This window comes from Mauremys mutica, chromosome 4 (genome assembly GCF_020497125.1).
Source record: "Mauremys mutica isolate MM-2020 ecotype Southern chromosome 4, ASM2049712v1, whole genome shotgun sequence".
NCBI classification, from domain to species: Eukaryota; Metazoa; Chordata; order Testudines; family Geoemydidae; genus Mauremys; species Mauremys mutica.
Window position 1 is genome coordinate 110,571,017 of NC_059075.1, and position 27,840 is coordinate 110,598,856.

Consider the following 27,840-nt stretch of genomic DNA (forward strand, 5'->3'; position numbering starts at 1 on the left):
GTATTCCACATGTAAGAGGGCCAGCAACAGTCAAACTCGTAGCTAATCCCCAAGTCATCTGCTTGGTCAACATATTTTGATGATTTCAGCTACATTAATACCTTGGACATAAAATCAGTAATTCCTTCATGAATTTGTTGGACACTAGTGTAGTATTTTTGTAGAATAAGCTGTTATGCTGCTCTGCAGATTAGGACACTGCAGTCCCTTCCCTGTTTTTTGTTACAGATAAGGACTAGGCAATTGCTTTTCAGCTACACACCATTTAATAACTGTCCAGAAAGCCGTCTGCACAAAAGGTCACTTGAATTCATCGGCTTCTAAATCCATACTAGCTGGGCAACTGAAATACAGCCGTCAAATTTAGCATGGAGGCATGTTTTTCCCTGCATTTGGAGGAATTCCCTTTTATTAACTTCAGCTAGAAGTGTCCAGATTGCATCTTGCTTGAGGAGGCTCAAAGCCAAAGGAACAAGTCCCCGGAATGTATAATATGAGGATCCCCTGTATACACTGGGGTTGCATTTTTGGAAAGGGCAATGGATACCGAAATGACGTATACCGGGGAATTTTTCTCCATAAGAAATAATGGAATGGGGATGGGGGGGGAGAAATGCATTCACAACTTCACTACACTCGCCTATGACAATGGCTCTTTTTGTCTAAACAGTGTACCCTTTTACACTGACAAGTTATACAGTATACATTTTACACATAAAACATTTAATAAAATAATGTAGAACCCTACTAATACTGTTCAAATATCGAACATTTTAATACAGTAAATAAATACAGTATAAAACATGGTCAATTACACTAAACTTAGGTAGAGGGTGGCAGCTGGGTTTTCTTGGGTTGGCTTTTCCGTGGCTGGCTTTTTGGTTGCAGAAGTCTTAGAGGATTTTATCAACGTCTGCTCTCCTGCATGAATCTGAATGCTAGATATCCCTATAGCAAGCCACTGCATCATTGAGAGCCCTGGAGACTTTGGCAGACTGTTCACGAAAAGGATCACCGCTCTCTATGATTTCCATCATCTCATCCAGCAATCCAAAGAAATGGGAGAGATTCTTTGTTGTCACACTCCTGGCTTCCTGCTCTACGTCATCATCATCCTTGCTGTCTTTGGATATCCATTGTTGGTCCAGCTCAATTAGTTCCTCATTTGTCAGTTGCTCAGTAAGAGACTCCAACTCCTGTACATCCTCCTCCTCCACCTCCTTGTAGCAGACATCCTTCACCAACTTGACAATTCCTCACTCGAGACCAGGAACGGCATCAAATCCCATGAAGCTGTGGACAACATTTGGCCATGCACGGCACTAAACGCCGTTCATACATTGTGAAGTGACCTCTTCCCATGACGTGTCAATGTATGAATGGCGTTCAAGATATTGTAGGACTTCCAGAACTCCTTTATACTGGGCTTTCCTTCACCTCCCATCTCCTTAATCAGCATGGAGAACGTCCTCTGTAGGTAATAAGCCTTGAACATGGCCAGAGGACACAAATACAGTACTGTACAATAGGGAAACGTGTTCCAATTCACGTCGGTCCCGATCCGTGCAAACAATGGATATGCAGATCTGGACCAACGTAAATTGAACACATTCCCCTATTGATGAGTGACAGATATCCAAAACAACAGGTAAGGGGGAGATGTATACCGGGGACCCTCTGTATTCGTGGGATCAAAATAGGCACAGGATTTGCTTTTGAATATTTTTTTCAGACTACTACAGTAAATTATTGTGGCTCAAGGGAAAAGTGGTGGCTCCACCACGGCTGCTTACAGTAAATGTCCGCCTGGCATTACTCCTTTTACAGCTGTACCACTACTTCAGCTGTGGTTGAGAACAGCCACAAGATCATAAATATGCTGCTTTTGTTTACTACACTCTGGACTAAAGATAGCAGGTTGTGCCTTCTGAGAGTTTTCTAAATTTACTGCAGTCAACTTTCACTTTAGTGGCTCATGCAACTCAGAACTAGAAAATCTTGCTACTATTCAGATTAAAATTGACAAAGTGAAGAAATTAAGATTTAAGTGAAATCCTTTAACATTTCATCAGTACAGCGCATTCAACCCTCTGCACTGCTTTGACAGCCTCTGGGTGCCCATTGCAACTCTTAATTAGTGAGCAGGGTCTGATGCCTCACAAAAGTAAAATAGGATTGGGAGCAACACACACCTCTAAACACGGCAGATCAAAGTCTCTGCACTTAGCCATGCTGCCTCACAGAATTTACCAGATTTGTGCATTTAATGATACTTTCTGTAAAATGCTTATTTAACCCACTTGCTTTACATCCGCTTATAGCTGGCCCAGAGAGTAGGAGGAGGACCTACTCCTGATGCCAGCTTATGTTTGTTTTTGAGTTCACATGAGAGAAAGCTGTACTGCAGCGCTGAAAGCCCAGAGTTCAAACCCTACCAATGCCACATGGAAGTGTGTTGCTACAGTTGCCATTAAATTTCTCTTTTTTTGTGAAAGAAATTGCATACAAGAACTATATATTACAAGAATATTAGTGTTGCAAATCCAAGCAAGTCAGAACTGCTGAATTATGATTGCATGGGCTTTGGAAATACTTCTGTGCAGGAAAATAAGGATAGACTCAAGCACAGCCAAAGCAGGAAATGTAAAGGGTATCCATGTCAATTCAGTGTGAGGAAGAGGATGTACTCTGAGTTACTTCAGTCTTCCTAGTTTCTAGGTTTACCACAAGACTTGAAGCTGAAAAGGAAGGCCAGCAAGTCAATTGTCATGGACAAAAGTTGGATACAGCATCACAGTAATTGCTGGTTAGACGTGCCTCTGAGCTCATGTTCATCAAGGTCCATGTCTCTGGAAGACAAGCTACTGAACAGGTCCACGCCAACCAATGAGACCAAGAGTAGCTTGAGACCTTTGTATTTAGGTATTACTATCAGGAAGTTAGAAGAACAGGAGTACTTGTGGCACCTTAGAGACTAACAAATTTATTTGAGCATAAGCTTTTGTGGGCTACAGCGCACTTCATTGGATGCATGCAGTGGAATATACAGCAGGAAGATTTTACACACACACACCATGAAACAATGGGTGTTACCATACACACACTAAGGCTGTGGCTACACTTAGCACTTCAAAAGCGCTGCCACGGCAGCGCTTTGAAGCGCTAAGTGTAGTCAAAGCGACAGCGCTGGGAGAGAGCTCTCCCAGCGCTGTCCGTACTCCACCTCCCTGTGGGGAATAACGGACAGCGCTGGGAGCCGCGCTCCCAGCGCTGGGGCTTTGACCACACTGGCGCTTTGCAGCGCCGCAATTTGCAGCGCTGGAGAGGGTGTGTTTTCACACCCTGCTGCAGCGCTGCAAATGTGTAAGTGTAGCCAAGCCCTCAGGAGAGTGATCACTTGAGGTGAGCTATTACCAGCAGGAGAGAAAAAAAACTTTTTGTACTGGTAATCAAAATGGTCCATTTGCAGCAGCTGACAAGAAGTTGTGAGGAAAGGGGGGGGGGGAATAAACATGGGGAAATAGTTTTACTAACACAGTTGCTACTCTAAAACCTGACATTAAAGGAAGTTAGAAGTGATCTTTGTGTGATTTAACCATATACGGTACATCACATTGTTTTTATATAAGTGGGCCTGCTGTTTCATTACTGTAGTATCCATTGATTTAGCATTTGCTTCAATGCCTAAGCAAACATCCAGATGTTGCAGGAGTGCTGTTGAGGCTGCACATCTTCAAAGCATCTGAGAACAGTACCTGAGAGAACTAACACTAGTCAACTCAAGCACCTCAGTTAGCAGAGGAGCAAACAGCATCTGTTTTACCAGGGGTAGGCAACCTTTTGCACGGGTGCCGAAGCAATAAATATTATAATTATCTAAAAGAGCCTAATCTGAATTTGCTAGATTTACTAGAAAGCAGTACAGCAGAAGAGAGGGAGGAGTTAGACAAGAGATTAATTGATCCTTCTTGGTTTATTCATTTAGAGGATATCTCAAATCTATGACATCAGCTTGGCAGAAACCAGGGTTCTGAGTCAGAGTTTTTAATATATTTTGATTAGTTCATTATTTAATACTTACTAAATAAATGAGCTGCTCCAGTAAGATAAGTTGTTGCCACTGCCACACTAAGCAAATGCATTCATTTCATGGACAAATGCAAACTGCTCATGCTGCATTTGATGCCCAAGGCACACACATGCAGGCTCTAATACAGATGTATCATTCTCCGCTGCACAAAGCCATTCGTTCTTATGATCTTTCCTTTGTTTTTCCAACTGGCTTTGGCTCATCTGGCTGCAAGGTGTTTCAGGGCCTTAAGAATGTTTAAGGACAGCTCTTTTCCTTGCAATGCTTTCTTTAATCACCAACTTCAAGGACATACATTTTGGTGCAGGGATGGCTCCGCGTACTGAACCTAATAAACTGGGCTGTAAAGCTGAACAATGCAAGTCTCAACACCTGAATCTGGTTAGATATGGCATTAAATGCATCATATATAATGAAGTAGAATGTAGATAAACTCCAGAGTATGGAAAGTAGAGTTTAGTGACCAGTAATGATCTTAGAGCTAATTACAGAATGTTTTGGAGTGTTTAAGAACTAATTGAAGAAAGTTCTATGGGGTTTAAAAAAATAGAACAAAGACCTTGATTAGGAATTCAAGATATTGCTGTCTGCAGTGTACTATTCTGGGAGGCAGGGGGAGGTTTTTTTCCCCCTAACCCAATGGTTTTTACTGGAACCCCTTTTCCCTAATTAGGTGCCCAGGCAACTTCCTCCATAGATATCTGCAGAGATGGAACTCTCCAAGGAGATATAACTTAATCCTGATTTGGCAGCTCATTCTCTGCTAAGAGGGCGTGTTCTTAGGAAGCTTACACAGCCTAACAGCTATTATCCTGCAGTTCTCAAAGAGATGCACATTTTCCTTTCCTGAAGAGAAGGCTAAAGACACTGGGATTGAAGTCAGTACTTCATCTAAAAAACTGTGCTGCAGGTAGAGATTCTAATCCAAACTTGCTAGTTTTAATATTGTTGCTCAGAAGAAAGGGGTGCCAAGGAGCAGCTTTGGCTTTGAATATACACTATATATGGTAAAGGCTTCATTAATCAAGATTAATGATTGTATCACACACACAAGGCCTATCTGGGGGCTGTTTGTACAACCTAAATGGCAAATCTGTGGAGAACTATTTCCTAAACAAACTAATATGGACTAATATGTTTCCTAAACAAACTAATAAGCAGCTTCCAGAAAATATTAGATGCTGACAGCTACCCCGAACACCAGGATGTTTTATGCACAACCTTTATTATTGGACTATGTTTTGGACTGTAAGATACTTGTAGTAGGACATTTTTGCTTTTACTCTGATATTATGAACACAGTTTTGGTTCTTTACTTTGTTATCTTCAGCTGGACTACTTAAGACCTAAGTACTGGACACCACAATTATTTTGAATTTCTGCTTACCTTCCTTTGATTTGCATCTTACTGAATCACCAGCTTAACTAATAGGTAAATGACAGCCTATAGAAGAAGCCGGTGTTCCTCTCAAAATGCTTGCCAGGGGATATAGTATAAGACGAGTCTTGCCCACAGCTGGCACCTGTCCCAGCATCTTCAACTTTTTCCTAGTGTCTAATGTACTTCCTCTCCCATTTTGCCAAAAATTCAGTTTATGGGGGTACATAAGGTGCCACTGAGTACTGTTTTTAAACCAGGCCTCTGCAGAACTACTCTCCAAGGATTTAGTTACTAGTTGGTACTCTGTCTCCCCACTGATGCCTTAAAAATGATAAAGGCCTAAGTAAAAACAAGGATTCTGTAATGAATTACTTAGGGATTGTAATTATGTTATGTAATGTATGTGCATACCATTTACAGATGGATTTCACTAATTTATGGCTGGGTGTTGACATCTTATCCAGTGCCTCATTACAACTCTTTTGGCACAATAAACAAAGTGATAATCAAAACCACTGATACGCTTCTTTTTTGCCAATTATGGCAAATCAACTTGAAGCCCTCATTCCGTTTATAGTAATCTGTAATATTAAAAAAAAAAAGTCACCAGGTATCATGTTCTGAGCATTAATTGGTAACAGTGCTGTCAGCGGAATACTACAGTTTAACTTGTGAGGGCTGCATGTTTGACATGCTTGTATTAAAATGCAATTAAAAGATGTTGATTTTTAAATATTTCCTAAAATATATATCTACATAATTTGTCTAGGTCTGTCTTGTTTGGTACCCTTGTACTCATGGGAGAAAGGACTTTCGAATGACACCCAGCTCGGCCCATTTCCAATGAAATTACATCATCAAAATTTCCACCAACCAAATACTCTGCTGACCAGTTACTGTGATTTTTGGGCCAAAGGAAAGGCACTCAAAAGTATGATGCAGAATGGTCCCGTGAACCAAGCACAGGATTGAGAACAAGGAAGTCCTGAATTCCTGATCCCCACTGACAGTGGACACGCTTTAAAAACTCCCCTGCAGTAACTCATTAATGTCAGCATGGTTATTATACTAAGTTTCAGTATAATAAATACAAATTATTTTTACTCACTTCACCTGCCTTTAAATGGCAACTTTGCACTTTGATGGAAAGGTTCATGTAAATTTGTAGTTAAAGTACCCATTGCATGCTCTGCTGAACTGCTATGCTGAATAGTCTGGCACCAATACACTGTGAAAACTATTCCTTTTAATCAGCAATGGAAGAACACTGATGCCAAAACTACAGTAAGGATTAGCCCTTCCCTACAGAGAATGTCATTAACTTCATGAAGTATGATGCCAATTCCACCCTCCTCCTCTCTCTAATCCGACATGCAGCTGGTTATCTGGCACAGCAGGGTGAAGGAAAAAAAAAAAAAAAAGAGACTGCACAGACCTATAGCACCCTGTAGCAGCTGCCTACAAGGTGCTTATCTTCTTTGTAGCATGCCTGCCCTTATGTGGTATATGTGTGAACTTGGGGTACATCCCACTGATTATCTGGGATGGTTGATTTTGTCAGTAACAGTATGGGCAAGCATCCTAACATACTTCACATGAATTCAAACTGGTCCCAGATCTCTTAGTGTCTGATATTTGGGTTTAATCACAAGTTCGAGCCAGAGTCAAATGAACAAGGACACTTACACACAGTAGCAACCCTCCATGCAAAAAACAAACAAACACTCTACTTAAGTTTTGTTGAGGTACAAAATTATGCAGTTCAAGTGACTTCTTTCTAATATTAAGTGTAGCATGTTACAGAAGTGTCCTCTTAGGACCTGAATCATTAGACTACATCCTACCCTTGCAGGGAGTAAGCTTGACCAAAAAAAGTCCTCTTTTTCTGAACAGCTCTAGGGGCAGATCTTCCAAAGGCACAATAGGTAGTTGGGCACCTGGTGCCTTTGAAAATCCTGCTCTGAGCAGGTAGCATTCATAGGTAGGGTATTTACATAGTTGCTGATGGTGTTTAATCTAACAGACACTATGATGATGGGAATTTTATGTGCGCTACTACATGACAATGAATTTGTCCAAAATAAGAGGAGTCCTTTCCTCTTTTTCTAACCTGTTTTCCTCAAATGTGCTGCCAAATGTCTTCCACTTCATTTTTGGGAAACACTTGAGTGAACAGATGGGGACTAGCAGGCTAGCTTATTTAGATCAATAGAAAGCGCTCAGGTTTACATTGATACATATTATTTCCAGTGAAAGAACCCCAATATCCTCTAGTCAGCTTTTGTGACAGCCAGTGAAAGACAGCAAGAACTGAACTAAACACAAGTGGCACAAAGGTATCCATATATGAAAATTATGATCCACATAATATTTCAGTGCAAGTTTATAAACCGTGTGTTTGTTTTTACTCCTGAGATAGTTGAAATGTCTACTGTTTTGGGACCTAGTGCATCATCACAAGTGAGGTATGCCACAATTTGGTCTATAACAGAATTCCTAGTTCCACTGAGAATGTAATGCTCCCACACCCAACATTTAAGTGTACAACTTTCCCAACATCCAGAGAAACCAATTTACCATAAGAAGTTCAAATCTGGCTACTTTTAGGACATCTGAACTCCATCTGGTAGATTAAGTTAAGGAGACATTCATTCCTACCGAAAAAGTCACAGCTTCAAGAACGAAATACCCTGATGAAAACAGCCTAAAGCTTCTACTCTTGCACTTCTGCATTATTCACCAAAAAATTATTTCCCCCCTTGCTAATCAGCAATTAAGTAGTCACATTTCTGGAGCAAAACACATTAATATGATTATGTAGCCTCTTACAAGCGGTATGGCAACATCTCTATGATCAATGCTACATTATTACACTACTCCAAAAAGATTTTACAGAATGCCATCTGAACCTACGAAAAGTATTCTGGCTTTGCCCATGTAGTCTCCTTGTTTATCTGCAGTTTCTAAACTTGTCTATTTCAGAGGAATTTGGGGATGACAATAAGCATGCTCAGACATGATTAAAACAAGTATCAGAGGGGTAGCCGTGGTTAGTCTGGTTCTGTAAAAACAGCAAAGAATCCTGTGGCACCTTATAGACCAACAGACGTTTTGCAGCATGAGCTTTCGTGGGTGAATACCCACTTCTTCGGATGCATCCGAAGAAGTGGGTATTCACCCACGAAAGCTCATGCTGCAAAACGTCTGTTGGTCTATAAGGTGCCACAGGATTCTTTGATGATTAAAACAGTGCAGTTTAGCTGCATCAACTTCTTTCTCAGTGACAATCCACGAAAGCATCTATTAACTTGGCCCAGATTTTGGTCCATCAGGCCTTGTATTTCAAAGCCAGTAGATAATGATGGTAATACAGTTTATTCCAATAAAGTTGGGGGGGGGGGAGAAGCAGAGGAGTCAGATATACATAGTAGGTCCACCAAACCCCTATAAATTTTTAACTTTGTTATAAAATAGGTGCTAGTGATTCAAGCTCAAAGCTTGCTCTTAAAGTTGTTACCCTAATGAGTAAGCATCCACTGACACACACAATCTTCAGAATTCATGAGGAAAGGACAAAAGGAGGATAAGATTATAACAGTTGAAGATTATTGTTCAGAAACGCAGATAATGTTTCAGATATCCTCTCCCAAGGAGAATCATGCAAGTTCTAGTTTTGCTGTTCCTAGTTAGTGCTGTTGGCAGCACCAGAGTAAAATGAGCTTTAATTAATTTTTACTGCTTCTGCTAGACCCCTAGACTATTATACTAAAAATTAAATCAGTAGGAGAAAGGGAAGCATAGAACACATTAAAAGGAAAGAGGAGGAAAACAGAGTATGAAGATAGGCAGAGGAAGAGAGGAAAGCAAAAGTGATCTTTTACAAGAACAAATCATTTAATAGACATTATATAGTATTTAAAAACTGGGAAAGCTTTCAGATAGATTGTCTTCACTACAAATTTAACTTGAGTTGCAACTTGAGTGTTCACATTAACTTGAGTCCTGTTCACACATAAGAACCTACAGCTTCAGTGTGGTGGTGCTTTTATCTTGAATTGGCTAGCCTGTCAGCATAAGCTACAGCTCGACTTAGCACAACTTGTCAGCTGCTAACACAAACAGGTAGAACATTATTTTGCAGCATGGCTACACTCACTTGATCAAAGATACTCAAGTGTAAACCTAAGTTAACTCTGCAGCTGAAAAATAGCCAGTCTCTCTTTTGTTAATTAGGCTACTATATGATCACTAAAGCCCTGTTCCTCTCACGCATGCTATTTTACAGGAAGGAGTGAAATCTCTTCAAGAGACTTTTACTGGTTTTACTCACCTCAATGAGTTCCTCTCTCTTTTTCCACCCAAGGAGTAGGCTGGTCCCAAACTGGCCAATCTCAAGGATCTTGTGAGAAGCTTGTACCTCCACACTGTTCCCCACTGCCAGCTCCTTGAAAGCAGTTCTACCAACGACTTCCACTGACTATGGTAGCCACTGGGTCAGTACCACAAAGGATACACACTGGGTTGTGTCTTCCGCCAGAGGGAAAATTCAGTGTGCACTCCCCTAATCCAGTCTACACTCTTCTGCTTCTCCTCCACATTGCACCCATTTTATCATGTGCAAACCAGACACAGAGGACCACCATTCTCAAGGCACAGTGGGTATATAAACAGTGTCCTGAAGGGATTTGACTCCTGTCCCATTTCAGCACATGGTAGGGGAAAATGCATGTATGAAATCTGGTGGGGGACAGATAATCTAGGTTTGAAACTAAACTCTGGGGAGACGTTTGAAAAAAGATAGCCTGAAAAAGACAGAAAAGTATGAGCAGCATCTGGAGACATAGGGAATAGCATCATAAGATACAAAGTACATCTAAAAACAAGCTGTTGGCATTTTGTTTCTGGATTGTACATTAAGCAAAAAATTCAAGAGAAACAACTTATTTAAAAAGTGTTCAATGGAAGTCTCATATTTCCTGTCTCTAGCAGCAGCTCTCACTTTCTTGTCTAGGTACATTCCATCAAGATGATACTGTATTTGGGTTGGGTTATCAGTGCATACTTTAAAGAAGTGCAATGGAATATAAGTTTCCATAGCAAAACTATGGCTGTTAACTGGCTTCACTTTCAGGGTGGCGATTAGTAGTTTTTAAAAAAAAAAAAAGTTATTTCATACCTCCATTTGGAAGAGTTGTGTGGCTGTGAGATAAGTAAGTGTTGTTAATCGTACAGAGAAAGATTTAAGTTTAAGAAACCTATTTTGACGATTCTAAGCATGAAGCCAGTCTTGCAATACTGTGCCCCCCGCCCAAGAGTGCCTTTAAAGTGCTGATAGCTATTTCTAAAGCATTGACCTGTACAGCCACATGTTGAAGAAGACCAATAGGTCTAAGAAAGGAGGAAGAAATTTAACTCAAACTTAACTATTTTACCTACATTATTCAGATCAGTTAAGGTAAAACCCTTCAGCAGCTCTTCTCAGCACCACTGTTCACCATTTACCATTAGCACCTTTACCAAACAGATGGAATGTTGCTTTTGCAGGAAAAGCATGTCAGATCCAGTTGTCAAGATTAAGCAGCTGAAATGCTACTCTCTCCAACTGTGCCTCATTTCTGATAACTGAGCAACAGAATCAATGTACTATAGGAAGACAAACTCTTGCATCTCAGAAACGATTGTAGTAAGAACAGCAAGCATTTGCAAAGATAGCTGTGGCAAGAGTACAGAGTGTTGCAACAACATATTAGAGTTGGAGCTTTTCTACACAGTGGGGCAATGCACTGTGGGGGAGAGGGAGAAGCGACTTCCCAACAGCACTGACATGCTGTGCATTAATTGGACGACACACACCTTACTGGAGCACACTACAGGTTCTCTAGTCTAGTGCACTGTGACATAGTGCTGTTTGAAACAATACTACATTAATGCATGCTAGAGAACATTTATTGCACTCCAGTAGAGTCTACATGGACCAAGTAAAACACAATTCATTAGTGCACTTTAGAAATCACTCTCCCTTATAGTGTATTACCCAATAGTGCAGACAAGCCCTTAAAACACATTGAAAGTATTTGGATTCTGAAGGAGAACTACATTATCCCACAGTTCTGAAATCAGATGGGTTGATTTCCATTTGAACTGGAAATCTAGGTCTCCATGAAATGGTCCAAAACTTAGTAACACACACATTTCAGAGGCCATGTGATCTAAAGCTGGATTCCTTAGATATGACAAAATTTGTTGTCTACTATTGTTAAATCTGTTAATGAAATGAAAATGTAACACTATTCTATTCAAAGCTTCTTACTCATTATCTTGCATCACTTAAATCATAAGACATATCACATCCAGAGTTAAAATAGATTCCGTAAGACCAATCAAACAAAGGAAGAAAGTAGAAGCATTTTAAAACAAGTCTTGGGCAACAAGTTGTTTGTAATGGGTTTATTTTTTTCCCCCACAGAAAACTTGAACTTCCATTTTTATTAGCGATCAAGAGGGGGTGAGGAGTCATGGCTACAACCAGACACTGATAGGTACACATATCCTCTTAAGAGCCCTCCCTCTGCTTTACAATGTAGTACAAAATCATCCTTATAATTTAACTTCTGTAGTTGTTGTAGAATGACCAGGCATTTGTCAGTATATCAAGCAAGTTATCTGAATTTTCTTCAAGTTGTCACCAGAACATTGCCACTAAAATTTACATCTAAACAAGAGTTAACATATAAAATTGCACTGTTAAACATATCTGCAGGGGACAAAGAAGATAAGAGACTTGTGGATAACTTGAGTTTCTGGTTTTACATTCTGGGAAGAAAAACAGATGTAAATATTTACCTTTTTTGGAGTGTTGAAACTTCTCATTTGATTCATAAGTCTGAATCTGGAGTAGGTCACAACTTAAGCACATTTGATGGGATCATTTTATGTCAAGTTTAAAATTAAACTGACTGGCCAAATCAAGAGAGGAGCTAGGCACACTGTATGTCAGGATTATATCAGAAGATGTTTATATACCACTTCATTGCATTATGCCATGCTCTAGAAAGGGCTGTCTTAATTTTAATGGCAGCAAGTTACTTTGACAGCGACAAAGTTCATCTTATTACTCCAAAACTTAAGCAACAAATGACAATCATGAGATTAAACTGTTCCTGGACTTGTCACTTGTAATCAATTCAGTAATCCTTAACGCATCATTGCATCTAGAAGTCTTAGATCTTTTATGCATTTTTCTTTACTACACATAACAATCCATTTAACCAGTAAATGTATTTTTCATATAAATTATTCATTTAGAAGGCTCCACTGTGAGCAGCTTTGGTAATCCTATGTTTAATATCCCATGAAAATCCAAAATTCAGTTCAGACCCAGTTTCTTATTCCCCAGAATGTCATGGGAGGGGGGGGGGAAGGGGAAATCAAAAAAATTCTGTACATCATGTTAATCACTTGTAAAGGATCATTATCACTCAAACAATTAAGATTCAAATACATTAACTGTGTACTAGAAGTCCCTTCTCAAGTGTAGGGAGACATTTTGTAGTTTAATGGCCTCCCTTGCGTAACTACATTTGTACACTGACAGCGTACAATCATGCTGAAAATGGATCTTCTGGAAGTTAATTGTGTAGAAAGGCTCTATTTTTCATGTGACAGTTCCACATACATTGGTTTCCTGGGAGAAGATTGAGATCTTTGAATAGCCATGGTAGCCTCAAATCTGTTGCTAGGACGATAGGAGATTCGGTGTCTCCTCTGAAGAGTAAGATACAGAAAAAGTTAACATTATGCAAGAGCAACTGAATAACTCCAGATTACAGCAACTAAGGTGAAGATGGTAGGATACAGAAATATAAACTAATTGTGGCAAGATGCTCTTGTGGTCAAGGCACCAAACTGAGGCTCAGAAAAAAAGTACAATTCATAGCTATGCCACAGACTATGACCTTAGGGACTAAGCTGTGTCATGGTTTAAAACAGATATATTTTCCTGCTTCACGGGGATTTTCTTAGGGTTATTAAATTTGTGAAGTGTTTGTATATGAAAGTATCATAGGCCACGTAAGTACCTACCTTAAGCCCAGTCTCTGAAAAATACTTTTTCAGTAAGGCTGGATCTACAATGATAATTTCAGAGAATCCTCACAGTATTGCAGCTCAACTGGTACTAGTGCTAATACAGACGAGCCACAGGCATTTACCATAGTCTCTCACCAGAGGTAAAAATGCCTGTGGGAGGTGTACAACATCTTACCCACTATTGGTAGTACTGATGGAGCTATGTTGGTGCTAGACCAGTGGGATATTTCCCTAAAAATTTTCAGAGACAGGGCTTAAGGTAGTCAGTTCACACCACTATTTGTAATTTATCAGAAGTACATTCATTGGATAACTGTCTTGAATTTTTTTTTTTAAATATTGGCCAGCCTACTCTAGTAAAAGGGCTCTAATGTTGAAAGAACTATTTTGATGTTGTGCACAGAACACGTTTAACAGATATAGTAAACAAATTTCTTACTTTAATGTAATATTCAGTGTTTTGTGCACTGTGATTTTGCCTAGAATTAGTTTCCAAGAACCTCAGCGCATTGATCTACGTACCCATCTTTTATGTCTAGAAAATACTGAAGAGCTAGCCATTCAGAAAGCCCTTTTAGGGCTAGCCTCTGCTCTCAGATACAATGTGAGATACATCCAACAGTGCAAAAGTGTGATGCAGTAACTTAGTAGAGCTACTGATAGTAATTCTTAATACTTCTCCTCAGTCTCCAGCTCTGCACCTTTTTCCATCTTCTCCCCAAACCCCAACCTTTTTTTCTTGGGCTCAATAATCTTTGGCATTGCAGAAACTTCATTTTATCTTCTGTTAGTGATGTGATTGCTCCCCTGATCATTCCTCAGTTGCATGGAGACATCTTGCAGACCTTTTCCCCACTTTGTTTCAAGAAAACACTCTCTATTTTAAAAAGATCAAGAATCTCTCTTACACATTGTAGTAGCTTCAGACCTTGGATTTATATTTGAATAAGCCAGATAAGATACTGTATGTTTTTATGTATCCTTTTTATGTATTTTAGAAATCAAAATAAATTATAACTAAAGGCATTTTAAGAACTATTTTCAGTTGCTTATAACCTTGCCAAATTTAAACTGCTTAGGCTGAAATTTTCCATGCAGGATGACTTTTGGTGCCATTTTGTACCTTAATGACAATATTAAGGAAAAAAAAACTATTTCAATGTAAGCAACCTGCTCTCCCACCTCCACCACTGTCTTTGCTATTTAAAAGATCTACCAATAGTTTCAATTAAGTGGCTCTGAAACTTAGAAACAAAGTCTAAAGCAGAAATTAATGATTACTGGAACTTTCAACAGTATTGGTACACACAGTAGGGGGGCTTTTCCCTCTCTCCCAGCAAAAGGAAAACAAAAACAAAAAAAATCTAAGGATCGCATTAATAAAGAAAACACTGAATTTGGAACAAGTTCCTTTTGCACTTTACTAGCAGTGGACAAATTAACTCATGGTACAAAACTACTCACTGAAGTGATATTCAACAGCTAGTTTATTTTTTAATTCTAGCTCCCCCAAATAAAAAAGTTGTTTACATCCTGACAGTGCACGCAAAAGAGACAACAAACCAATCTGCTGGTGCAGTCTCTAAGGGCATGTCTACACTGCAATTAAAAACTCATGGCTGGCCCTTGCCAGCTGACTCGGGCTCCTGGGCAAAGGGGATGTTTAACTGTGATGAAGATGTTCAGGTTAGGGCTGCAGCCTAAGTTCCAGGACCCCCAGCTCACAGGGCCCGGGCTCCAGTCTGAGCCTGAATGTCTACACTGCAATTAAACAGCCCGTTAGCCCAAGTCAGCTGGCATGGGCCAGCTGTGGGTGTGTAACTGCAGTGTAGACATACCCTGAGATTCCAAATCAACTGACTTGAGCCCACGGGGCTTGGGCTGCAGAGCTAAAAATAGCAGTACAGATATTTCCACTCAGGCTGGAGCCCAGGATCTGAAACCCACCAAGGGGGTGGGGGGGGAGGGTGTTTCAGAGCCCAGGCTCCAACACCAGGAGGAACATCTATTGATATGCTTCCAGCAGAGATTTAGAAGTTAATTTGTCTGTGCACTTGAGTTAACTCGAGTGTCTAGCTGTGAAAAGCTATGAGGCCCCTGGGACTGGCAGCCTCCCTTCTTCAACTGCTAGTGATGGCTGATTTTGCAGGTGCCAATCCTCCATCACCCAGGAGTTGCAAGTACTAACAAATAAAAATCAAACACACTTAATCCAAGTAATGTTATTTGTGATAATAGGGAAGGAATCAGTTACAAAAGCAATGTTTCAACAACCACTTAATTTATTTGCTTGCAACCTTTCCACCAGAATATAAATTGTATTAACAAAAATATCTACACTTAAAAATCTAAGTCCAAGACATTCAGTTTGAAACCCAGAATGCCAGTGGGCTTTATGCACAAGATAACAAGTGTGTCAGATATTTAGCCTTTCATTTAAGTAGAATTAATTGTATTTGGTGTAGAGATTCCCCCCTATCCTCCTCCCCAAATACAGAACTAGTTCCAGAAGTCAGAAGATTCAAACTATAACAGAAGGCAGCAGCCATCCCGTTTCCCAATCATGTACAGGAAGTACTGGAAAGTTTAAGTAATGCCTGTGTCACTATTTGAAAAAACAGATCCCTTGTTCTTTAAAATATATATATATTTGGAAAATTAAATGGAATTTGTGCCATCTTGTAATATATATATAAAAACCTTAGGCACTTTTGAAAATTTTACCCAAAAAGGAAATGAGCCTACTGACAAACTGACAACATTTAAAGCTCCCTAAACAAGCCATAGTCAGTAAAGGGCTCAAGAAACTAGGCACAATGAAGGACAGTCTCTTCAGTTTCCGCCTCTTTCTAATCTACTTTTCCTTGACAAGGATCACAAGAATACTCAGCCAAATTCCAACAACATTAACATTCACTGACATCCTATACTCTTCAATCAGGCTTAAATTTAAGATGTGACAGCTTAGCATACTCTGACTACTGGCAGAGATTACAAGATGGCACAAATTCCATTGCCAACTACATGCTCATGTACAACTACATGCTCATGCTCTTCTGGTAAGAAGTTGAGATAAAGCTTCTCAACTTCTTACCAGAAGAAATCACTGCCCTCGAAGACACTGTGATGTTTTAAGAGATCAGCACCTGAACGAAAAAGAGCTGACTCAAGTAAACAAGACAGAACTCACAATATTGAAAAGGGAAAATGTATGCTGAAAAAACTACAAGACAATGCCATTTCCACCACAGCATTTGTTCTATATTTGTTAAGACAGTACAAGTCCCTAAGATGCTACTGGACTCATCATTAATTATGGATATCCAGGCAGAAACAGTGGTAAGAAAACCCTTCTGTCTCCAGTTCCTAAGAAATTATGTTCTTTCCTCTAGGATGAAATTCTAACCATACTGATTTGTGCTAGTCACCTCTGGATTGGATTATTAAAATTCACTGTGTTTGTGGATGAGGGTGTAAAATCCATCTTACACAGACTTTACTGTTCTTAATAAGAAAGGCCCATGAAAAATATTACGATGGTGTTGTGTCCCAACTACACATTCTCAGTTCACTTCCAGCGGGAATTCAAAGCCCTGGTTTTAATCTTTAAGGCCCTCCACAGATAAGGCCTAACTACAGAGTTTAATTCACAACCAGTTTCATCCGCAACCAAACACAGCTGCACTCCTAAGGAACAATGCAAGCATTTCTCATATTGACTTTTACAATATCCAGAGAAAAGTACTCAATCCAGTCTGCCTCTCCACCTCAGTAGAGCTGCCTTCCAGAAAACAATGCTGAACCTGAGTTTTGCTGTTTTCATAACATGTTACAAGGCCACTTTTTCACAGTCATATCCACAAAGATGAGGACTGCAAGAAAAGAAAAAGTATGCAAAGCTGGAAAACCCCCGAGAGGTGAAGAACAAAGTCCACTATGGACAACTCTATGTAAACATTACTGTAACTGACAGCAATAAGTAAGAGACAAGGTGGGTGAGGTAATATCTTTTATTGGATCAACTTCCATTTTATTGGACAGTGGTAAGTGATATCTTAAAAATACTTAAAGTGATCATTACTGCTCTGCTTTAGTTAAGGCATTCTTCATTTTAATTATGCACTTAATTCTGTATTATTTTGTTTGCTACTACTAAGCAAAATGTAATACAGGATTCTATATTAAGAACTGAGGAAAACAATGTCTAAGAGGCAGATAGTGGATATACTAGAGAAAATTGTGATAGAAAGTCACTAGATATAAACAATGAGCTCAATTATTTTCATTTTATAGCAGCATCTATATAGTAAGAAAAAAAACTTGTCTGAAGAATGAGAGGGTGAATATTTTATTAATTTTATTACAAAATTACATTTTGCCAACCTAGCTCATGCAGCAAATGCAAGCAAGGCCTTTTTATTTCTCTTCACCTAGGTCCTTCTAAGGCTGATGACATTCAGGATGTCTGCCTATTAGCATCCTAGCAGTGTCTCAGCACATAGAGCCTAGATTTGATTCACAATGTTACAAGACATTTACACGTTTTAAGTTTCTCCAACTTATTACTATGTGATATATCCTCCAAACTCAAGACCTTGTGCAAAACTAACAGGGCTAAATCAAGAGCCCAAAATTAGCTTTTATGGAAAAACTGGTGAGACCATTAATTTTCTCTTGTATGTTTCATCTGTTCTGGGTTCCATTATCACTTACCTGATTTTTCTTTCGGTCCATTAATTCAGCCCAGATGATAGGAACATGCTACATGTTCTCAGAGTGTGAACTATCATAACCAATCTTTATGAAGAACAGAATAGCAGCACTATTGGACAACAACCTGAAAACAATCAACGGTTGCAGTGACTGCAGTATTAAGAATGATAGCAGTTATATTTGACGTTAAATGTCACCAAATTCCCAGAATTTACATAGCACTCTGAATTTCACCAGGAAATCTTTAATATACAGTTGGGCCCACCAAATTAAAAAATAAAATCTGCTTATGGCTCATCTTAGATACCGCTCTCCTAGTTGCCTAACATCCACTGCCACAGTATCTGAGTGCACCATGGTCAATCAGTCTGTTTATTTTCATAATACCCTGTAAGGTAGGGAAGTGCTATTAACCCCATTTTACAGATGGGAAATGGAAGCAGATAGATTACATGATTTGCCCATGTCACACAGGAAGTCTATGGCACAGAGTGAACCTGGATCTCCCGAGTCCCAGGCTAGTGCCCTAGCCACTGGACCATCTTTCTTCTCCATTTGCAGGCTAGAGATCCTAAATGTCACCACCATACAATAGGTTGCTTCTTGCCTTGTTTATATAATAGATGCATCTAAAATTACTTGAAGACCATGTTGCCCCCATTTCCACCCTTATCCACACTCTAACTAAGTCATTTCTTCCACCCCTACCTCTGCCTCCATTACCACTGCTTACATTTTGCACGATGAAGACAAAATGCATGGGTTTTTCTTTATGCTGTGTCCAGGCAGGAAAACTATAGAATGCCAGTCAGTATTTTAGATTCATTTTATCAATATGGAACAGTAAAGTAATCATTACAGCTGCAGAAATGAGCACCAGCTTTTTAGTTATCATGGATTCCTAGAGTTCTAGTCATCTTCAGCTGCAAGCAAAGTTGAATTTCTTTCAGTCATGGAATTTTCATTTTGTGCAGTTCTGATTGTGAAAAATCATATTGCCTCTCATCTAGTCTGTATATATGTAGCACAAGCCACAATCCCATATCCAAGCGAATTAGATATTTTCATAGAATGATAAACTGTTTCAATGATCCCATTAGTTCATCAGTATCACAGAAGAATATTAAAGTAACACTGTCAGGTAATTTCTTATAAGAGTTCTACCTAAATTAGCACTTTAGTGTTAGTTTCATTTATTTAACACATTGAAGGTCTGAGTGATATTTGATCAACACTGTCTAATTTTGTACTCAGGAGTTCTCATAAACTTGCAGTGTTTGGTTGCAAACGTTTTAAGAAGAGTTACCATTGTGCTTAATATTAATCCAATTACCAAGGTCACACAAAGAACTCCAAGAATTCAGGCTTCTCTCTAACATGCGCCCTTGCCTCCCCCACCTTTTCCCTTTATCAGACACAGCAGAGTATGTGTGTTTGCCTCTCTCTGACACACACAATCCCTCCCTTGCCATCACCCTCAGCCAAACAGTTTTCTTTTCATGACTCTTTTCACCTCACCTTTGGTCTTCTCAAAGATCAGGGACAAAAGCGCTGTCTGCACGTGTTACGCTTGTCTAATTAACATAGATTTTTTAAAAAACACAATTTAGACTGGCACAAACACCCTGTGTGCACAAAATTAAAGTGGCCTACAACTGACATTGATTTTGCTTAGTTCAGTAACATCCTGAATTAAGCTAAATTGATATAATCCTATTGTAAAGTAGATTTAAGTGTGTCCACAGAGAATGGTTTGGGGACGAGGGGGGTGTTGTACCTGTTTAAACCAAATTAAAGCCAGAGTTCAGTTCCACTCCCACAACCTTTGCTCTGGAACAAGGCCAGAGTCTTCCTCCTGAACCCGCACTGCCCTCCTCTGCAGTGGCTAAACATGACAACTAAAGACTCGGAATAACCCCCACACCAATCCACATTTTCCCCCACACAGCCGAGAACTGGGTAGGAGCCGTCACGCGGTGAGACTGTCACCCTCACCACAAGTCAGTGAGAAAAAAGCCCCAGGGCGCCGCAGCGCTTGGAGATCTCAAAACAAGCGGGCCTGGAGGGGCCAGGAGGACAGGACAGGCCAGGCCAGAACCCCCCCCCCCCGACATCATCATCATCATCCCAGAAGCCCCGAGTCCAAGCCCGCCCGTGCAGACTAGTTCGCCCCCCCCCCCCCCGAGTGTCCAGGCTCCCAGCGACACCCCATTGACAGCCCGGCAACGCGCTCCCCTTCCCCACACAACCCCCGCCCCCCCCAGCACAACCCCCGCTGCAACCGGCCTCCCCACGTCAGCACAGCCCCCCTCCGAGCGCCGTTCCCAGCACAGCCCCGCGGCCGCACTCACAGTTCCGGATGTCGGAGATGAAGACCGCCAGGCCCCGCATCCCGTCTCCCTTCGACACGGCCGGCATCTTGGCCCAGCAGCTGAGCCCGGGGCCGTCAGCAAAACGGAACCGCTACAACCGCCACCACCTCCGCACTCGGGCTCTTCAGCCTCCGCTCGTCTGCGCAGGCGCGCGTGGGGCCCGCCCGCCGGCAGGCAAAACAAGGAGGTGGGGGGAGGGAGGCTGTGAGACTGGGGCCGGCAGCGCCCCCTGCTGCGTGGAGAGGGGGAAGGCGAGTCAAGGAGGGATATATGGTTAATAACTAGGGCTGTCAAGCGATTAAAAAAAATAATCGCGATTAATCGCAGGATTAAACAAATTAATCACGCTGTTAAACAATAATATGATACCATTTATTTTAAATATTACTACATTTTCAAGTCTATTAATTTCAGTTGCAACACAGAATACAAAGTGTACAGTGCTCGCTTTATATTTATTTTTATTACAAATATTTGGCCTGTAAAAAAAAAATTGTATTTTTCAATTCACCTTGTACAAGTACTGTAATGCAATCTCTTTATCGTGCGAGTTGAACTTACAAATGTAGAATTATGTATAAAAAAAAACTGCATTCAAAAATAAAACAACATAAAGCTTTAGAGCCTACAGGTCCACTCAGTCATACTTCTTGGTCAGCCAGTCATTCAGACAAACAAGGTTGGTTACAATTTGCAGGAGATAATGCTGCCTGCTTCTTGTTTACAGTGTCACCTGAAAGTGAGAATAGGCATTTGCATGGCACTGTTGTAGCCGGCATTTCAAGATATTTACATGCCAGATGCGCTAAAGATTCATATGTCCCTTCATGCTTCAACCGCCACTCCAGAGGACATGCTTCCATGCTGATGATGGGTTCTGCTTGATAACGACCCAAAGCAGTGAGGACTGACGCATATTCTTTTTCATCATCTGAGTCAGATGCCACCAGCAGAAGGTTGATTTTCTTTTTTGGTGGTTCAGGTCCTGTAGTTTCTGCTTTGAAGTATTGCTCTTTTAAGACATCTGAAAGCATGCTCCACACCACGTCCCTCTCAGATTTTGGAAGGCACTTCAGATTCTTAAACCTTGGGTCGAGGGCCATAGCTATCTTTAGAAACCTCACATTGGTACCTTATTTGCATTTGGTCAAATCTGCTGTGAAAATGTTTTTAAAATGAACATGTGCTGGGCCATCATCCAAGATCGCTCTAACATTAAATATATGCAGAATGTGGGTAAAACAGAGCAGGAGACATACAATTCTCCCCCGAAGGAGTACAGTCACAAATTTAATTGACACATTATTTTTTTAACAAGCATTATCAGTATGGAAGCATGTCCTCTGGAATAGTGGCCGAAGCATGGAAGGGTCATACGAATCTTTAGCGCATCTGGCATGTAAATATCTTGAAATGCCGGCTACAACAGTGCCATGCAAATGCCTATTCTCACTTTCAGGTAACACTGTAAACAAGAAGCAGGCGGCATTATCTCCTGCAAATTGTAACCAACCTTGTTTGTCTGAATGACTGGCTGACCAAGAAGTATGACTACGTGGACCTGTAGGCTCTAAAGCTTTACGTTGTTTTATTTTTGAATGCAGTTTTTTTTATACATAATTCTACATTTGTAAGTTCAACTCGCACGATAAAGAGATTGCATTACAGTACTTGTACAAGGTGAATTGAAAAATACAATTTTTTTTTTACAGGCCAAATATTTGTAATAGCATATCTGGCACGTAAATACCTTGCCAAGCCAGCTACAGAAGTGCCATATGAACACCTATTCTCATTTTCAGGTGACATTGTAAATAAGAAGCAGGCAGCAGTATCTCCTGTCAATGTAAACAAACTTGTTTGTCTTAGCGATTGGCAGAATAAGAAGTAGGACTTGTAGGCTCTAAAGTTTTATACTGTTTTGCTTTTAAGTGCAGTTATGTAACCAAAAAAAATCAGCATTTGTAAGTTACACTTTCACAGTAAAGAGATTGCACTTCAGTACCTGTATGAGGTGAATTGAAAAATTCTATTTTATCATTTTTACAGTGCATATATTTGGAATCAAAAATAAAAAATATAATCTGAGCACAGTGCACTTTGTATTCTATGTTGTAATTGAAATCAATATTGAAAATGTAGAAAAACATCCAAAAATATTTAATAAATTTCAATTGGTATTTTATTGTTATAAGTGAGACTAATCATGATTTTTTAATCACAATTAATTTATTTGAGTTAATCGCCTGAGTTAACTGCGATTAATTGACAGCCCTATTCATAACACCAGCTCCCCTTGCCACTCCTGAGGAGGGGATAGCCTCCTGCAAGGTCTGGGCACCAGAGCGTAACAGTGGTACCTGAGTGTGGTACCCAGGGCTGAAGGATAGCTGTGTGGCTGGAAAGTTTGTCTCTTTCACCAACATTGGTCTAATAAAATACATTACCATACCTTGTTTTTCTGTTACTGAACACAGGAATTCATGTTACGAGCCATCAGCTGCACAATATTGTCTGGCCACATTTGCTCTAGCATCATTACTTATTTAATATTTTTTTCTATTATAACAGCAACTAGAGTCCTCAACCAATGTTGGGGAGGTCCTAATGTTTTACATACACATAGCAAGAGACAGTAGTTCCTGTTCCAAACTGTTTCTAATCTAAATAGACAAGACAGGAAAAAGGTGGAAGAAAAGAAAATGGAAGAATTATTATCTCCATTTCATAGATGGGGAACTGAATCACAGAGGGATTAAATGACTTGCTCAAAGTCACTCAGGATGTTTGTAACAAAGATGGAATTGAATTGAAATCTCCCAGTCTCAGTTCAGCATCTTAACCCTGACACCATCCTTCCTCATTATCATCTGTTGGAGTTTTGTTTATACGACTGTATGCTCTCTCAGCTCCTGCACCTAAAAAGCACAATAGCATCATTAAGTTTGTGAGAGCAGACGATTATTTATTTTAATTTCACCAAACTGAACTGAGAAGAGATCATTCCTGTCAGCCCACACATTATGCTTTCAAGTCCATGGATATGAAGGGGCACAATACATTTGGTGTGCAATTAAAAGGGATTAGGCTGAGTGACTCTCTCTGAGGTTTTGACAAGATTAGGAATCCTTAAACCTTTTGAATCTGAAAATCATTGTTCTGAAGTTTGAAAAACATCAGAACAACCTACCTCTCATCAAATGCAATTGCTATTTCGTTAATTATTGAAAAAATTAATCTGATCTGATGATAGTTGAAAGAAAATCCATGCATTTTGTGAACTCCACAGAAAATATGTACGGGTCCCATGGGGGCAACAGATCCCAGTTGGAGAATGTCTGAATTAGATGCCCCCCTTTCCCCACCCCCAGTCTTACCATCTAAGATTCTATAATGTGCATAAGAGTTGGAAAGCTACACCACCAAGCATCACATGGATAATGTACCTTATGGACATATAAACCACCATTCTGAGACATTACAATATGCAGGCCATAACTCCTCTGAAATGCCTTCTCGGGATCTCATGTCTAGCATGACAATCATGAGATTCTCTTGGGGATCTTCATGCCCACCCACGCACCTGGACTAACATGTCTAGACCTGATCTTTGGCCTAGCTGTAGGAATATTAGGAGGAATAATAATTATTATGCTCTATCCTGATCCATCCTTTATCTCCTCCAGACAGAGGTCAGAACTTTCTCTCTCATCTGAAAAAATAATCCAGTTTGCTTATCGGTGCCCGGGACCTCATAGATTTAAGGAGTTTTCAGGATGCCATGATGAAGAACATATTCTAACTAAAAAAAAGAACAGGAGTACTTGTGGCACCTTAGAGACTAACACATTTATTTCAGCATAAGCTTTCGTGGGCTACAGCTCACTTCTTCGGATGCATAGAGTAGAACACACAGACAGAAGATATTTATACATACAGAGAACATGAAATGGTGGAAGTACCCATAGTCTAACTGTAGCATTGATATGTTGCTGTACCAATAAGAGTGAGTAAAGTCATTGCTTTCCTGGTTGCCAAATACACTATATCTGAGGAGTTAACCTAAAATCAGGATGAGCCTAAGGCTTCGTCTTCACTACCAAAAAGGTGTTTTTCTTACAGTGAGATAACTAAAAATTAGTAGTTATCTCGCTGTAAAATCACAGTGGAGACAAACAAGATTGTGGTGTGTGGAGCTCTAAGAATTGTGGTGACTGAATGTGGCAATTTAAGTTCCTGAGAGAGTCCAAAGTCATGATCCTGCAATTTGTTTTATGCAAGTTGACCCCTGAGCTTGCACAGAATCCCGTTTACTTTAACAGGGCTCTGTCACACACAGCATGTTGCAGGATTTCAGCCCAAAAGACTGAACGCAGTTGCAGCTGGGTTTAAAGTTGAATACTGAGACCGAAATGGGCTGGATGTAGCTTATAAATAAGGACCCGCTCACAGTGCTAGTCTGATCAATTTCTGTTGTTATTTTGTTTTTTTATTGTTGCTACTATTGTTAGTTTAATCCAATTAAAGATATTTGCTGTAGTTATAATTAAAAGTCATGATTTGCTTTGTGATGGAGTGTACAGACTCCATCCCTGGGCTGGCAGGAAAACAGGTAACCCCTTTTCTTGGGGAAGGACCACAGTTCAGTGGCTTTACTACTGAGATATTCAGGAGGGGGCAGAGACAGCAGTGCAGAAGAAAAGCCTGCCTTTTCCTCCCCCTCTATGAAAGCTGTCAATAAGTGAAGAGAAGAGGATGTGTGTCAGGCAGGGGATGGGGAGTTGCAGAAGGATTTGGTAATAGCCTGAATGGTCCTTTGGTGGCTATTTTGGGAAATAAACTGAATTAAATATGTGTGGGTTAAAGTTTTTTTATGCTGTTTTTAACAGTGTTGGGGCTTTTTGGATCCCATGTACTGCAGTTTGTAATAAAACTTGTTCCATAGATCTGGATTAAGATGAGTGAGGTCAAAGGTATATACCTATATGTCAACAACCTGGCTGAGGGTAGCTTAGTAGTCATAGCCCCCTTCTTTTTTGCAGGAGCAATGGCTGGGTCTGCTGTAGTTGCTAGTATGGGTCAAGATGGTTTCTTGCTTGGTTTTAGTGGCTTCTGTTTTTTCCCTCAAAGGCTTCATTTAGAGTCAGGAAAATATCACTGCATTGGTCACACTTGCAACGTGTCCGGGGATTTATTTGTAACCATGGGGACTTGTAATGTAAGCTTTGGAACTTTCCCATTCCTTAGAGGAATGATCTTAAACTTTCTTGAGAATTCCATAAATGTCTGACCCTGCAGAATACACAGCACTCAATCCCATTGAAGTAAACAGAATTTGAGGGTGTCAAAGCCGCCCAGGGTCAGGTCTAAAAGATGAAAAGACAAAACTTCAAGTATGTGTGGAGGTTTAGATACAATCCAAATGACTAGAGCATCCAGTGGGCCACAGTGAAACATGGGATGTTACAAGAATGTTTTATATATGTAAATAGCTACTTAATAGATAAAGTGATAGATGGTGTTCAAGAATATCAGGATAATTCTTGGGATTTGTACACCCAAGACAAGTACTTGCTGTTGTGCACTGGAAATGGCTTTCTTTGACCTGCTCATTAAATTAGCTCTTAACACAGGTCAAACTCAAACAGCAAATGAAAGCAATTCAAATGATCTACAATTCCTTCTTGTTTGAGTACTAGATGCTTCCCTTGGCTTTGGCTCATCCTATCTACAGATTAATGTCACAGGATAAAGGAAATAAGCTCTATTTCCTGACTAACTCCAAAGAAAACAGGTAAACATTTTTATATTAAATATCTGTTTTGCTGGCCGGTGTGACTACCCTGCAGATTGAAGTCCTCCATGCAGACAAGGCTAGCTCCAGGCACCAGCGCAGCAAGCTGGTGCTTGGGGTGACCCATGGAAGGGGACGGCACATCAGGTCTCCGGTAGAGCAGCCGCTGAAGTGCCGCCGATCGCAGCTTTTTTTTCTCTTTGCCTCTTGGAGAGGCAAAAAAGCTGGAGCCAGCCCTGCATGCAGACATAGCACAGGCAGAAGAGCAAGTCTCTTCTACATAACCTCAGCAAGTCCTTGAAATGGACAGACCACCTGCATAATGTAATGTAAGTCTTGCCAACCACTTCACTCCTTGGTTTCTCTGCTGAGACCACAGACATGGCTAACAATGTCCACTGTTGTGATTTTACAGACGGCTCTACATCTGCCCAGATTGAAACTATAATCTTGCTACACATACCCCACTTACCAGTAGAACTAGCAACATGCTTCATTATTTACAATTGTGACAGCAAATAGGACAACAGCACTGAACTCCAGTGAGTTTATTAAACCCAGAACTACAACTGGGGTTGGTGCAGACTTGTACCAGAGAGTCATCGGGAAGACAAAAAAATGGAAAGTCCACAACACTTCTTTATGGGTGGCAGAACACTGTGCACCAGCACTGTTCCAGAGGGTGATGCAGGGTTGGGATTCCTGGCTATGGCTCTTCATTTAGGGAGCTGTACCCCCAAAGGGATGGACAGAGAAGCAACACTGGTACAATAAGTGCTGGGACTGAATTTATGCTCCTCTCCTCTGCATTCCTGTAAGACTTTTCAGAAGCTGTCCCATGATTTACTTGGTCAATGGCCTGCCTGAACTCACAGGATAAGTAAAAGGCAGAATATAACTAACCTAACCCTTCTAGTAATCTAAAACTTTTCTGTAGTGCTTTCCTGTCTGTCTTGCTAGTTCACTGAATCTTCCTTGCAGTCTCAAAGCTGTTTCCAGGTAATACTCATTTCACCAAATTTCTTAAGACTTTTTGCTTCTTCCCCTTGTGTCTTTAATCCTCCTTGATTCAAGAGCTGAATTAAATTATAGAAGATGATGCTAAGAGTCCAGTCTAGTGAGAAAGCCATTATCTCTTATGTTTCTTAGCTAGCCACTTTAAGTCTGGACTTTCCAGAGCTCCCTCTTCTGAGATCCTCTGAAATGCTAATCAACATAATCTACTTCAAAGGGCTGTATTTTATATTCCGGATTATTACATCCAGACTGTCTCCTAGTCAATTTGGTTTCTCTTCACCTGCAAACTTAAGCAGAGAGAAGAAACTGTCTTTTTCCATAGATCAAAGACCATTTTATTTTAAAATCAGACTTTGACACTTGACAACAGGTTTAATTCCCTTTG

General features: G+C 40.2%; 1 protein-coding gene across 4 annotated transcripts in view; it reads right to left on the reverse strand.

The window, feature by feature from the left end:
- The window catches only part of AP2A2 (adaptor related protein complex 2 subunit alpha 2), a 107,188-nt gene extending 86,399 nt beyond the window's left edge, over positions 1–20,789 (reverse strand). For 3 of the 4 annotated variants that reach the window (XM_045013948.1, XM_045013946.1, XM_045013945.1), the window contains exon 1: positions 20,624–20,789. In XM_045013948.1, coding sequence (XP_044869883.1) covers positions 20,624–20,690 — 67 coding nt within the window. In that variant the 5' untranslated portion in view covers positions 20,691–20,789. The remainder of the gene's footprint in view (positions 1–20,623) is intronic. The other variant, XM_045013947.1, reaches the window with a different exon arrangement.
- Between the last annotated feature and the right edge of the window lie 7,051 nt (positions 20,790–27,840).